At 32.7% G+C, this 16,605-nt stretch overlaps 1 protein-coding gene across 2 annotated transcripts in view; it reads left to right on the plus strand.

The window, feature by feature from the left end:
* The window catches only part of TECRL (trans-2,3-enoyl-CoA reductase like), a 110,069-nt gene extending 98,348 nt beyond the window's left edge, over window positions 1-11,721 (plus strand). For both annotated transcript variants that reach the window (XM_036853920.1, XM_036853922.1), the window contains exons 10-12: window positions 6,590-6,675; window positions 7,223-7,268; window positions 8,144-11,721. In XM_036853920.1, the coding sequence (XP_036709815.1) occupies window positions 6,590-6,675; window positions 7,223-7,268; window positions 8,144-8,271 (260 nt within the window). In that variant the 3' untranslated portion in view covers window positions 8,272-11,721. The remainder of the gene's footprint in view (window positions 1-6,589; window positions 6,676-7,222; window positions 7,269-8,143) is intronic.
* The last annotated feature ends 4,884 nt before the right edge of the window (window positions 11,722-16,605 follow it).

A 16,605-nucleotide genomic window follows, 5' to 3' on the forward strand; every position in this document is an offset into this window, starting at 1 on the left:
AAAATTTTAAATCATCATGTTTTCAAAGTCAAACTTTGGAAATGTTTATGTGAGAAAGACTTTTCTATGTGTGTGTGTATGCTTTTACTCCACCCTTTACCTTGCTTTGTATGTTGCTCTTGCCAAGTCAGAAGCCAATCTAATCTTCCCTCCTTGATTAATTGGCTTGGTCTTTTGCCTCTAGACTCAGAACACTTTTTCTTTATCACTAAAGTCTATTAATTTTGTACAGTTTTGTAGGATGTGTCTTAGATTTGATAATTCCAGATCAATTTTCCCAGAGACATGATGTAATCTTCTAGTAGGTTGACTCATGTCTTTTTTTAACTTCTAGAAAGTTTTCTTGTATTATAGTTGAAAATTTGGTTTGTTACATTGTGGACTGTGAGGAGAGGGTGGGGTTATGTTACACACGTGTTACATCTGCCTCTATTTTATATATCTATCACTTTCTGTTTTTAGCTTTTTGGTTTTTTTTTTTTTCACTGTTTTTGTTCATCTACTTAATATCCTGTATTCTACTGAACATTCTACCCTTAGGCAAACTGAAATATGTACCATATTAGTAATGTGATTTTTTTCTTTTTCTACAATTTAATTCTTGAGAAGAATCAACTATTTATTTGTTCCTGTTTTGTCCATACCTATTTTGAGTTCTGGGATTTCTTAACGGTTATGTTCTTTGTTATCTGCAAATGCTTCTGTGTGTTAAAATTTCTCTCTGTTTTAATTTTTGGGGGAGTTATTTTTATCAGTTGGAAAAAATTCTGGCTTTCGTTTTTATTCATATAGAAGCCTTATGTGAATATTGATCAACTTATGTTCAAGTGTGTAGATTGTCCCTGAAGAGAAATAACAAGTGTTTTTACAGATGGGGTGATTGAAGTGAAGTCTCTAAAGAATAAAGTGTGCTCTGGAGGGGATGGGGTGTTTCATTGTGTCTTTTGATCCTCTGTACACTCCTTTGTTTTCTAAATTCCTTAATTCCCAGAAATACTACCTTCTTTCCCTTCCCCTCTAAGCCTCCGAAGCATTTTCTCCTTTCTTAGAAGCAGTGCCTTCTAATATGTAAACCTCCGGACTCACTACTCTCAAATCATTTCATTTCAGTTCTCTGTATCCAGTGTCCTGATAACCTCAGGTCTCAGACCTTTTCTCAGAGTAAACCCTCTTCTTCTGATCATGAATTCTTGATATCTACATACACAGTGCACTCTTTTTCCTTACATAAAATCCTTATCCAACTCTCAGTTCCTGTGTCAGGTCTAAATGAGTCTCTGTTGCTATTGGATATTTATTTCCCCACTTACATATTAATTGAAGTTTGTAGTAATATCTGTACCTTAGATATGCTTTAGGCATGAATTATGGATTGGGGGACCATTTTATATTGACTGTTTAAGCAAGATGTCACAAAATGTGTTTCCCCAGAAAACACAATTTGATATATAACACATTTTTAAAACGCTTATTACAAAGTACTGAAAAAAAGGGAAGAATTGTGCCTAGTAGGAAACTGAGTTGTGATGTCTGAAGGGTGGCCTCAGTCATTTCTCTAGGGTTATTTGAAACTAGGATAACCCTTCTGAGTTACCCTAAGTTGGAATGACTAGAGAAAAGGTAGGTTGGATTTGGGGCTCCCTGGGAATGGGGAAATTATCTAGGATAAGGCAGTTCTCTTTTGTCAAGGCCATCCTTTCAGAGGGTATAATAGGTGAAAGCTTTCTGCTACCAGCAGAAATTTAAAAGAGACATATTAGTGGGAAATTACACAGTCTTCACTGCTGCACATGGCCTTGGTCTAACAACTGATTTGCATCATTTTCCTCCTCCACAAACTTCTAGATTCCCTTCACCCTCAACTGACACATTTAACATCTCAGGGATTATCTGTGGTATGACATGGACCCTCACTTGAGGGTCCTTATCAGGACATGGACGTGGCCCCTGTCCATGGGTCAAGGGAATACCAGAGATGCCCAAATACTACAGGCAAAATATCCTCTTCTTACCCCACTGTATAACAGCAGGTTTACCTCCTTTTCATGATCAGGATCAATTACTCTGCCAAGAGTAGTGATTCATTCCCCACAACACTGGGGTCTTCAGGTTTTAAGATCCTTGTTTCCAAGTGGGGAATTTTCTGTCATGGGACGTGGGTAGATTCCCATTCAACTATCAACCTTACCTTATAGATTTAAAGGTGTACTTTGCCCTAAGTCAGCATTTCAACGGTGCCTTCAACAGATTAGCCAATTAATCCATCAGGTTGGCAACTTTTTGATGATGCTGTATTTGATATAAGAAATTGTTCCTTTGGTTATGGGCCCACTTCTGTACCTCCTTTTTGAAAAATGGATTTCTTAAAGTAACAGTGTATTGTGGATGGACCTAGAGTCTGTCATACAGAGTGAAGTAAGTCAGAAAGAAAAAAACAAATACCATATGCTAACACATATATACGGAATTTTAAAAAAAATGGTTATGAAGAACCTAGGGGCAGGACAGGAATAAAGACTCAGATGTAGAGAATGGACTTGAGGACATGGGGAGGGGGAAGTGTAAGCTGGGACGAAGTGAGAGAGTGGCATGGACTTATATATACCACCAAATGTAAAATAGATAGCTAGTGGGAAGCAGCCGCATAGCACAGGGAGATCAGCTCAGTGCTTTGTGACCGCCTAGAGGGGTGGGATAGGGAGGGTGGGAGGGAGACGCAAGAAGGAGGAGATATGGGGATCTATGTATATGTATAGCTGATTCACTTTGTTATAAAGCAGAAACTAACACACCATTGTAAAGCAATTATACTCCAATAAAGTTGTTAAAACAAACAAACAAACAACAACAAAAAATAGTGTACTGTGGAAGAGATGTGTTAACTGATCAAATACTGTGTAAATCCTCAGATAATAGGACTGATTCAGGACCTAAAGGAAGGAAAGGGAAATCCATTCACAGAGTATGTGTCTTTTCCTGCAAATATGAATTGCTGCCTCTTTCAAAATAGAAGGTGTTCAATAAATCACCTTGCCCTCAGTTTACTAGATCATATCTGTGCAGAATGGTGCCTTGTTACGGTCTTACTGGTGCTCTTTATTGGTGGCAGTTTGGACACTTGGTGGCGGCAGCAGTTATATCTGCCCTGGTAAGTGGGAGCTCATGTTATTGAGGCCAAGTATAGCTTCCATCCCTGCCACCATACTCCATTCATGCACCCATACTAGCAATAAGTAATCCATCACAGAAACAGGCTGACAGTGACTGGCTAAGTCAAATTTTCTACCTGTTTTTTATTGTCTCTTCCATCATTGATGCTCCCTTTTGGGCATTAACATGTGGTACACATATCTTCATATTTCATAGCCACTCATATTCATGGGCAGTCTTGCAATCCTTACTAGTTGTCCATTTGACACTGCCTGTTATTTTACGTATATTGTAGGTTGGATGTATTTTGTTCAACTACAGAGACTCTGCCCACTGGGAGAATTTAGCCCTCACTACTGTCTTTTAGGGTGTGACCCCTAAACGTGACTCTATTGTAGCTGCTGTGCATTTTTGGCTTCCTCCCACATGCCAGCCAACTCATCCCTGAACTAAGCTCAAGGTCTTCCTCCTTTTCAGCTGGCATGAAGGGATACCTAAAGTTTTCATGCATGTGAGTTAGGAGACATGGCGGCTCAACAGTGGTGTGTGACATGTCTGGATGCCTGGTAATGCAGCTTGTTTGTATCCTATTGCCTATTTATGTTTCATTCTGAATATATCACTTCTATCTTACAATGAATTATTACTAGTCTTACCTAACCTTATGACTTGGTACATCTAACAGAACTCAGTTTATAGTGCTCAGTTAGGACCACATGGTCACTTGGTGTCCCTAGAGTAGAGTCTTAATTATACCAGGATTCAATAGCATTCCAGGACTATCTTGTCAAAGAGATATAATTCTGTGCTACAAAGCCATGGCCTGCTCTAGAATACCAAGGTTCAGGATTGTGATTATTCCATTGGAGCTAACCATAAGTTCCACACATTTTTTCCACCACTGATAAATTTAATATGTAGAGTCTACCTGATTATAAGTCCAAGTGCAGGAGTGCTTGCACTAAAACTTGAACCTGTTGCAATTTTCTGCCTTGTTCCCTACTAAACTTTCACAGCTTTTTGTGCTCCATGGTGTGCAGTTCAGAGGAGATTTCCCTGGTGTATAATATGATACCTGCCAAACTAGAAGAGGCCTACAAGGCATTTTGCTTCCTTCTTAATGATATGGGTTTCAAGTTGCCACACATTTTCTCTGTTTTGGAAAGGATGCCCCACAATCATTTGGCCCCTAAATCTTTGTAGTGTTTATTAGCAACACCCCTTCTGTGGACCACACATGTCATAGTAAGGCCACCAACATACTAGCCACTTCTTACTCATTCAGTATGAATAGCATAATGTTATTGATCTAGTGATTTTCAGTGAGATGCCCAACCAACCTGGGTCTTGAGCTATTTTATAGCAAAGGGTGGGAGTATTAAACAGTTATAGGAAAAAAAAAAAAAAAAAAAAAAACGGAAACTCTATGCTATTGTCCATTTTAAAGAAAAGTAAACTATTCTGGCCTCCCTTTCTACTAGAGATGGAAAATACATTTGTCAATTCAGTGGCTATATCCATAGACCCAAGTTTGGGTTAATCTGCTTTAGTAAAGATATCATATCTGGTAATAAATTGCAATGGTGGATAATGTGTGATCAAGTTTGCAGTACTCCACTATCACCCTCCTAAATACATCTGGCTTCTGCAGGACTTAAAGAGGTGAATTAAATGGAGATATAATGGAGAATATCATACAAGCATACATTAGATCTTAAATGTAGCACTAATCTCTCACTGGGATGCAGATTGTTTATATTTACAAAAGAATGAGTGCAATTTCAGAGGCTTCCACTTGGATTTCCCCACTAGCTCTTGCCCCAAAGGCCAATAAATCAATGCACAATGGGATTATGCAAACTACAAAGTATGTATATCCCAATTATTCATTCAGTGTCTGGGGAAATAACCCCTGTGAAGCAGTGGACTAACTGTGTTTAGCAGTCCTTAAAATGTAGGGATAGTCTACTCTCACTAGTATACAGTTCCCTAGACAGATGACCGTAGATAGTTTAGTGAATTGATTTTAATGAATGATTGTGAGAATCCTTATATATATATATATATATATATATATATATACAGTTATTTCCATGCTGCAGTATTTCTCCCTGGGGTCCCAGACTGTTCTTCCATCAATGAGTTTAGTGTCTTACAACTAGTTTAAGTCCAAAAACTGAGAAAGAAAACTAGGTTTTTCTGTGTCACAAGACACATTGGTTATTTAATTTGCAAACCACATCTGGAAGAAATGTGTGTTTGTGGATCCTGACCATTCCACTACCTCCAGGAATTGAACAGTCATAAACTGGCTTTAACCCAAATTACCTTGTGTGCACATTCTGCATCTGAAAGTCAGTTACCATAACGTGGGCAGGTTCCTCAATTATCTTTCTTTTGATGAATATATGGATGCTACACAAAGGTGTTTACATAAATGTTACCAAGAGAAGCTGTACTATTAAATGGCGTACATATTTATCCTTACCTTGAAATGAGCAATGCATGAAATCTGCACATTGCCTAATATATTTTTCACTTTGATAGTTCAACAATAGTTACAATTTTGAAAACAACATACTGACATTTCATTATGACTTTAGAATTACAACTAAAAGAGATTAGTTGATGTGTTATCTGATTAAATCTTGCTATGGAGAATAAACAGTAATTTTATAATTCATATTTACTTTTACAAATGTAAAAGTTTTACAGCTCAAAGTTCAACTTGAAATCATTATAAATTTGTTATCCAAAATATTTCTCAAAAAAATTTGAAAGGCAAAAAGTAACTAACAAAAATCAAGTGACAATATGCTAAGTATAATGAGAGTTATAAATAACAATCCTGATTACTGAGCAGAAATAATTTATATGGTATTTCTGAGTATTAACTTACTGATACTCACTGTAATCCTCTTATGAGCGATTTTCATACTTTTCTGATATAAATGACATAATTATGAACTTCCCTTTGGATTTTCACTAATTTGATAGAAAGAGGTTTGAGGTATTTAATAATCTCAACCAAAAATATATTCTTTGACACTAAAAGGAGAATAGGAAGAGGCATGCAATTGTGAAAACACATTTATGAATCTCAGTATGCAATACTGCTGCTCTACTTTGATAAAGTAATATCTATATATTGTTTGATTTTAAAACTTAAACAATTGATTATTGTGGTGATATTCTGTAATGTTACAGCAACATAGCTGTAGACATGGAAAGAAAATGGTAGGGATTCTATTTCAGTCAAAAGGTTATAACATTTGAAACTGGGTCTCTTCTGAGTAATTTGTGAAAAAGGTTTCTATAAATATATGATGACATTTCATGTGGTATATAGTTGTTCTAGGGAATTTAGAATTATACAATATATATGTGATCAAATTTGCAATATATAACATCATTGACATTTTACTCTCCTTTTTAAAAGGAAATAATGCCTGTTTTCCAAGTCCAAATTATAACCCCTTTACATGGATGTTTTTCCTGGTTTCATGTCCTAACTACACCTATGAGGTATGCTAGCTATGTATGAAAATAACTGAACTTTATTTGATAATATACTAAATACATGTATTTATGTACTTACATGTATTATAGATTAATATATATATGATAATATGTGTATATGTTTTGTCTGTAGATATAGGTATAGCCAGAGATATAGATGATGATATAGATTTCAATTTAAGTTATAGGCATAGGAAACTGGAATAGTTCAACCACAATTTTCCCTGCAGAATACAGAATATATGTGCATATATTTATCTAGATTTAAAGAAAATTTTATAATCATCATATAAAACATCTTGAGAAGCTTCAGGATTTTATTTTTATCAAAACTTTTGGAATAATGTCTCATTTTCTTATGACTATGATACTGTATTATGGGATTGTTTAATAACTTTATTATATTTAACAATGAAATTATTGTCTTTAGGAAATTTATTTCTACTTAGAATTTTCCTACTGTTTAGTTTTTAAATTACCTATTTAATGTCACAAGTGAACAAATTTCTAGACTGACTATAAATATTTGTTAATTTATGTTTTAATCTAACAGATTGGATCATGGATTAGTTTCACAGTCATGACGCAAACATTGCCAGGTGAGATCTATGTTTACTGACATTTAATTGAAGTAGATACACCTTTAGGAGAAGTGGTTTCTGAGAACAGATTGCTATAGTACTAAAATTAGGCATGTTTGTAAAGGGATTTTTTGCCTTTATTTTTATTTTGGATTTTTTTAGCAGTATTAAAATATATTGGAACATTATTTACTATGCATCTCTATATAATTGTGGCTTAATCCAAGCTAGAAAATGTAGTCCAAATATACTAAGCAACAAGTTTTTGTTAAAAAGAAGTGGTAATAATAATAATACACTTCATTTTAAACTCTCTCTTGTGCATGTGCACAGACTTGCATGTACTGTGTCTTCAAGCGTTCATATGCATCTGTGAAGGGAAAGCTGGGAGCATGAGTGTGTAATCTTGAACACTGGTCATTTTAACAGACAAGGAAGTTAAATTGTAATGAACTGTATGTATTAAAGGGATATGTGTTATATCCTTTTCATCAATTCTTTGTTCCACTGTACAAAAATGTGGATTAAAATTAATGTTGCTTGTCGTATGTGTGTATGTGTGTGTAGAAGTATTTTATACACATATGAAAAACTATTATTGAGAAATTCAAGGAGTTTTTAAAATTCCTTATTTGGGAGTATTTTGTGGCAGTGGGATGTAAAAAACAGATTTATTTTGATCTCTATATACTTTTTATGTTTATTCAGCTATGCAATAAATATTGATTGAATGTATATAATGTTAGGCAATATACATGAGTAAAGAAAATTGACAGAGAACTATGCAACACGAGAAATATTTTAAGAACTATATATGATTTTTTTCTAATATAGCTTGCTATATCCATAATAAAAATAAGAAATAAAGAATAATTATTTCTTTTTTCTTCTAGTTGGGATTTTTACACTTCTGATGAGTATCCAGATGTCTTTGTGGGCACAAAAGAAACATAAGATTTACCTGAAGAAATTCAGTTCTTATATGCATAGGAAATCAGCAATGATTCCATTTATACTGTAAGAAAAAATAAGTGATCTTATCTCATATACAGAAAGCAGTATATAAACTCACTAAATCAAACTTGATAAAGGATAGATGCCTATTATGCTCCAGAAATTCACAAACAACAGTATTTTTGCTTGAGTAAAAATACAAAATGGTAGAATCTAGCTGAATTCAGAGTAATAAACTTGAGGTAAATGAAAAGTAGAAATTATTGATATAACTAATGGTAAATAGCATCCAATATGTTTGCAAGGGACTGATCCTTGAATGAGATGTTCTTACTGCATTAAATATTTCATAACTATTTGCTTAAGACCATTTAGAATATCTGAATTCTAAAAAGTAAATATTTTAAAAAGTTATAACATTTAAATCACTTGAATTTTACATATTATTTTGATAGTAATTTAATTTTTTTCTTTATTGTTCAATATGTTATTGAGACATATCAAATGTCTTATGTCAGTAGTTCAATTTCGTATATTACAAGTTAAATATTTTTAATTAGCCATGCATCTTATTCATAACATATACAATGTATATCATTCTGAAATTATAATAATCAAAATATTTTCTAGACATTACTTATTAAATCATTTGAATATACTATATTGAAATATATATTTATATTTATACATACATCATGTTTATATATGCATATATATAGAAATATATATATATTTCAAATGGATTATATGTGATGATGAAGAGAGAGTGCATTGGAACTTTGAGATTTAGAGTGGAAAGATTTTTTGCTTTATTTTCATATTTTTAAATTCTTATGTCTTCTCAAAGCCAGTGTGGTATGTGTATGAGTGTGTATGTAAATATGCATATATATTTTGACAAGGAGAGGGATGATATTACAAAAATTAAATACATGTTAGGTAAATATATTTTAAAATCTTAGTTTATTCATATTTAAATTGGGATTCTTTACATTGGTTAATTTCTAGAGCCTTTCCAATTATCAGATATAAATGTATCTAGATAAACAGATGGATAGATAGATGATAGATGGATATACATATATCAATGTATCCTCATTAAAGCATTTAGATATATACATATATGACAAAATATACTTGGTAAAGGTAGGTCTATATGCATTTTGTGGGTGTTTACTGTTAATATACGTGACCAACTTTCAAGATATAACAAAAGCACCCATTTAAAAGCTTTATCATTTCCAAATGCACAGTATCAATATATCTCATGGGAAGACAACAACAAAGTTTAATTTACTAATATTCATTCAGCAAAATAGCATGGAATCATAATTATTTGTTGATGTAATAGGCTATCCCAAATATGTTTCATTATACTATATTCCCGAAAAATGTGACTACTCTCATCTTATAAATAAGATGTAATTACATTATCAAATTCTAAAGTTCTTTTGTGGGTATTTTCAACAATTGTGATTTTTATGTCAATGTAAAGATTATGATGATATTAGCAACTCATAAATTCCCTGCTTTCAATGGAGAAAGACAAATAGGTCTTACTTCTAATTTAAATAAGGTATGTATATGCATGATATCATCATCAAAGTCATATGGGATTGGTCAAAAGAAGTCTTGTAGTGTGGGAAAGGAACAAGTTAAATGCTATGATCAGCCATATCAACTAGGAAACAGTACTAAAATACTGCCACTTAACATTCAAATTTTCATACTCTATTTATTGATAGATTTGTTAAAGGAACTAAATGTCAACTGTAGACAAGCAGTAGATGAGATTAGAAAAGGGAATAAATAATGCAGCCCTTGCTTTTTAGATAGTTTACTTAGTTAAAAGACAACATAATTCTTAAAGATAAAATGAATTGTTAGTAGCATTAATTGAAATTAATTAAAACATGTATGAAGACAATATTAAAGTTAGCCTTTGTTCTTTTATTCCTTGGGCTACATGGGATATAAAGAAATGGATATTACCTCAACCTGTATATGCCTGTTAAAAATTATCTGCCCTGGTTGTATTAAATGTCCTGGTTCACATGATCAGTCTTCTCTCAGGCCATTTCTCAATGATAATATATTAGAATGCATTTGCTCTCCATTTCTATCATTTTTGCAGAACATACCATTAATAATCAAAAAAAAAAACCCTCAAAAGTTTAAAAACTGAAAATATACCATTACTGGTTGGTATATAAAAATATACTATGAATCTTTCTTCTGGAAAATGCATAGATATATGAATTAATGTCCAATGATATCTTCATAGATTGAGTTATCCATTCATTTACTTTGTGTTTAGTAACACTCTTCTACATATTTACACATGAATCAGTTTAAGGGGTCTTCAGGAGGAAATTACTCAAAGTAGACTGGACCAAGTAGGGAGTGAGTTTTTCACATAAATCTACCCCTCATCCAAGTAGAACTTAAAAGGTCCCATTCCAAACAAATACTGGAAATAATCTTAAGCAGGAGTGGAAAAATAAAATCACAGGTCACAGATATTAGCTTCTGCCTCCAAATCATTTAATGTAACAATTAGGATGCCTGGCAAGCTATAGTTTTGCATCTTCAATTTAAATTAAATATTAATTTAAATATTAGGATGGTAGCTAATAATGTATTTAAATTTTATGAAAATAAGCATTCAAGATTTAATAAATTAACATTAGAATTTTCTGACAGATACTAGATTTGTGATTACATATAGTATTACAAAGAAGCATCATAGTTAAATTAATTTAGTCATTGATAGTTAATTTTTAAATAATTGTCTAGAATGATATTTTTTCTATCCAAAAATAAAAGCTGAAAACAGTGCTTTTAAAATACCACATCTTCATCTTTTATACATTTCTTATAAAAAGTGCTAGAGAGGGAGAGAAATCAAAAGAAAAACAAAAATACAAAAGTTGAATCAGCTGCTATACCACCCCGTATTATCACAGCCTCTTGCCTCTCTTCCCCACCCCTTCATCATTTCTCCCTCAAGCTACTACTTTAAAGGTGTTTTTGGTTTTTTTGCATGTGTGTTTTTTTGTAATTTCTGGCTAAGTTTAAATAAAAATAGACTCAACACATTTTGTCTCTTAGCAAGAATTTTGTGGAAAATTATTCTCTAACTCATACGCAGACACAGACACAGAAATTTTAAGCAATATCATTTCCTAAAAGAGACAATACAAATATGGTAGCATCAAATTTTTTTTAAATAAATGAAATATATTCTTATTTTATAAATGTGCATGTTCAATTTTATTTCTCTATGAAAAGATATTATGCCTAATACTGAGGGGTAATCAAATCATAAAATTCAACATTATAGCTGAATATCTTGTATATTGACCTTTAATCATCTTCCAGTAATTAAACATATTTTCAAGATATTTTAAGTTCAATTTTGAGTAACTATCGTTCAATGCATGTTAAATTTTAGCAGTTGTTGTACTTCATTTATAACATTTGTGCTCATAAAATAAAATGACCTGTGAATCAATAATGAGGGTTACTTATATTTTTATTTTAATAAAAAAGAAAACTGTTGTAGTTGCTCCTGGATATTAGAGGTGATTACAGCAAATGTTACTTTATAAGTACAATTAAAGGCATTTATGCAGCTTTTGCATAATGATAATAATTAAAAACCGTTTATTTTAAAGGCTGCTTAAAAGTTAATTTTCACCCAGGTGCATATTGAAGCCTATAATTAGCCTTCCTTCAGAGGAGGTTTGATCATGGAAATGTACAAAAGCATTTTTGGAGGCAGAAGTTCCCTGCTAAAATGGGATTTTGGCTTTTAACTGTAGTTCTATAATGGTACTTAAAACATGTAAGAAAAATATGCTCAGAAATATTTTTTAAAATGAATATAATCATAACAGATTTTTTTTCTTAAGAATATAGAAGACGTATTTTCATATTATTTGACTGAGTAATATGAGGGGCAGGATGAGTCAGATGGTGAGATTGTGAATTTTCTCTCTAATTGGGTGACCTTTTAAGTGACACTTCTAGGGTATTTAGCCAGGTGAATGATTACTGGAACAATGTTTTAGACAAATAAAACTGATTTATATAAGGCACTGAGACAGGAAAACCTTGGTGTGTTCGCAGACCAGCAAGTCACCCAGTGTAGTTGGAACATACTGAGTAAGAGAAAGAGTCATTCATCCTGGATTTGGAGAGGTATTGAAAGGACATGTCATGCATGGCTCTTAGACCAGTCTAGATCTATGTTACTTTGATGTATTATTTTAGAATATTCAATTTTGTCATAGAATACAAGAAAACGAGGAGTTGGAGGAGACACATATGAAATTGCATCAAGATAATTTCCAAGAGGATAGTAGAGAATTTATATTTTATTCTAACCGAAAGAAAAAATTTTATTCAGGGCAAATAAATATTATAATGCAATCTGATATGCTTTTTAAAATGTATTATTCCATCTCTTATCTGGACAAATTGTTATGGGTAAAGAGATGACATAGGAGTGCATTTAGAAGAATCCAGTAATATCCAAGGGGAGAAACATTTAGTTGTCATGAATGCTCTGGGTTTTGCTTTTGTTATAAAGAGAAGAAAATTTATGGGATCCCCACCACCATCTATGGGACATTCTAGATTACAGGGAAGGATTGGAGTGAGGGCAAGATGGGCCTAGATTTCAAGTCTTATTTAAGAAGCCCCTTTATTGCCCTGAGTAAGCAGACCAAAAACCACTTCAGTGTCAATAACCTCTCCTCGAAGGGTTAGTAAGAGCTTCCCATGCCCATTCACATACCTATATTTGCCAAAAATGCCCCAGAACAACATTCTCAGTTAGAATATGTAGGACTTTATCAAAGCCTATGAGCCTGCACAAATGCATCTGTCTGAAAAGGCTGAAAGGACACAAAACCTGATTTTTCCAGATACACAAACTGGTCTTGAGGAAGATACCACTCCAGACAATTCTGATGAGTCCCCCACACAAACAATTTTATATGTACTGACCTGTCTGAACAGTGTAACCATCAAGATAAACTGTCCTGATCTTATTAGCCATATGAGACTGCTACATAAAAAGCTGGACACACTGAGTACATAAAGTGCTACAGCAGGTTCAGAGGTAGAATAAATTCATCAACGTTCATTAAATTTTAAATTCTGATTTTAGATCTAAAGAAATCTCCAGTAATTTTCCCACCAAAATCAATCAGACTTATTACGCCCTAAAATTATGATACACAGTTGACCTTTGAACAAGGTGGAGGTTACTCTGCATATAACTTATGGTTAGTTCTCCTTATCTGCAATTCTTTTGTATCCCTGGATTCAACCAAGTACAGACTGTGTAGTACTCTGGTATCTACTATTGAAAATATCCCTGTATAAGTGGACCCCATGCAGCCCAAACCCATGTTGTTCAAGGGTCAACTATATTCAAATTTAGCACTGTGCATCAAACACTATTTTAGTATCAAGAATTTTATCTAGAAACAATTGAGACAGGCATGATAATGTATATATGTATGCATGATAATGTTCAGGCAGATATCAGGTGTGGACTGAATGGATAATGGATCCAACAAATCAATTTATGTTATAGCTAAATAATGGAGTTATATGTAGCCTTTAAAATACATATTCTAGGAATTTTAATTGGCATAATTAAATCCTCATATGAAAGATTAAATAAAATAGAATGTAAAAATAGGTAAACAATTATCCTGTAGGTATTTTACAAAACTAAAATAATAAAAAAATAAACCTACCAAAGAAGACAAAAGAAATTTATTTACATATGAAATCATAATATAAAAGCAAGAATACCACAAATGATATCAAAATATTCACAATGATTTTAGGCTAGGATGATTAAAAAACTTTTTCCTGTCTGTTTTATGCTTTCCAGATCATTTTCCATGAACAAGTATAATCGATTATAAATTTTTAAACAACTTTATTAAACACAACAGATTCCTTATGGACTGGTTCCTGCATTTTTTCTCTAGTGTAATCTCCACACATATTTTCTCATACTCCCTATGTTTAAATAATAACTGATCAACATAAAATGTATTGAATGTTTCAAGTGATTTTATATGGCTAAATTTCTGTATATGTTCTTCATTTTATAATCTGAACTCTCTTAAAGATCTTTTTTATTTTACTTTATATTAAAATTCACCTTTGTACATAAAATATGTAGCAAAAAGTATACATTATGCTAAGTATAATTTTTCAAACTGCATATAGTCAGATTATTTCAGAAACAGAATGTTCCAGCATCCCAGAAGCCCCCCTTCTTGCTACCTTGTAGTTACTAACCTCCCCAAAATTAAAACTAGTATGACTTCTAATATAGATTAATTTTACAATTGCTGTAATTTATTCTTTTTTTTTCCTTTTTACTCAAAACATGCAAGATTAATATTGTTATATGTAGTTTTGCACACAGTTTTCTAATTTTGTATGTGACATCCTCATCCCTTTCAATATCTTGATCAGAACCCTATGACACTGGTACCCTGATCCCAGCCTTTAGAACTGGCAGAAATATTTTTCCCCCCTAAGGTACTCAGTCTATGGTATTTTGTTATAGCAGCCCCAAGTAAATAAGACACTGAAATTCTGATTTCCCAGCCATAATACATATAGCTACCCCTTCCAATAACAAATGAGAACAGGTAAAAACAGAGTTTCTTTTAGTTTTGAGGCTCCATTTCTTTGACGGTAGGTCATAATCACCTGCAGTCTAGATAAGATGCAAAAACAAACAAACAAAAAAACAATGTGGAGTATTGTTTATATCAACTAGAGAACTGTAACAACCTCTCTCTTCTTGGCATCTCTTTTCCAGCTCCAACATCTATATTCTTATTTCCCTAATTATTTATTCAATACACACCTATATTTACTACCTATTTCCATTATGTAATTAGCATATCTTTATTTAATAGAATTATTCAGAGTTTTCCAGTTTCACAAGAATAATTATTGTTTCCTCTTGGGGCTTTGCCATCTCCATCATCTCAAAACACAGAGCTGTACCCACCCACTTGAGTAAATCGTCTTCTCATTCTTCCATTTCCCACAAAAACCTAACATAATCACAACTTTCTTTATTCATAATTTATTTTTCAAACAGGTAGAAAAAACATATATGCATAATTTATATATAATAAAGTAATCCTTTGTGAAATATATACCTCTATAATTTATAGATATATATTTCACAAAGAAAAAACACATCTATATATTAACATTATTATGAAAAAATCAAAATAACATGAATAGCTAACATTTATTGACAATCGGGAACTACATATTTTCATTTAATGTGCTCCAAATCTTCACAGTATTACTGAAGACATTGAATTTTGAGAGGGTATACATCAGTGGCTTACCAACAGGGTGCCTTTCTCCCACAGGAAATATTTTACAATATTTGGGACATTTTTGATTGCCATGACTGGGAGGTTACTACTGGCACCTAGAGAGTAGACGCCAGAGGTCCTGCTAAGCATTCTACAATACACAAGATACACCTCCTCCAACACCCCCCACATATGTACAATAAAGTATTACCCAGTTAAAAATGGTAATAGAGCTGACATTGAGAATCTCAGATATATAGGGTAGGTAACTTGTCCACAATTACACTGTCTGTAATTAGTAGAGCTGAAATCAACTTTTTCATAGACTCTCTCTTTCTCTATATATATATACACATATATATTATAAGTCAACTAGAGAAAGAAGAACAAACAAAACCTAAAGTTAGTAGAAGAAAAGAAATAAAGATCAGAGCAGAAATAAATGAAATAGAGACAAAGAAAACAATAGCAAAGATCAATGAAACTAAAAGCTGGTTCTTTGAAAAGACAAAATTGATAAACCTTTAACCAGACTCATCAAGAAAAAAATGGAGAGGACTCAAATCAATAAAATTAGAAATGAAAAAGGAGAAGTTACAACTGACATTACAGAAATACAAAGGATCATAAGAGACTACTACCAACAACTCTATGCCAATAAAATGGACAACCACAAAGAAATGGGCAAATTCTTAGAAAGGTATAATCTCCCAAGACTGAACCAGAAAGAAATAGAAAATATGAGCAGACCAATCATAAGTACTGAAATTGAAACTGTGATTAAAAAACTCCCAAGAAACAAAAGTCCAGGACCAGATGGCTTCACAGGCAAATTCTATTAAACCTTTAGAGAAGAGCTAACACCTATCCTTCTGAAACTGTTCCAAAAAATTGCAGAGGAAGGAAAACTCCCTAACTCATTCCATGAAGCCACCATCACCCTGATACCAAAACTAGACAAAGATACCACAGAAAAAGAAAATTACAGGCCAATATCACTGATGAACAAAACTGCAAAATTC

Source organism: Balaenoptera musculus, chromosome 5, assembly GCF_009873245.2.
Source record: "Balaenoptera musculus isolate JJ_BM4_2016_0621 chromosome 5, mBalMus1.pri.v3, whole genome shotgun sequence".
Taxonomy (NCBI): Eukaryota; Metazoa; Chordata; class Mammalia; order Artiodactyla; family Balaenopteridae; genus Balaenoptera; species Balaenoptera musculus.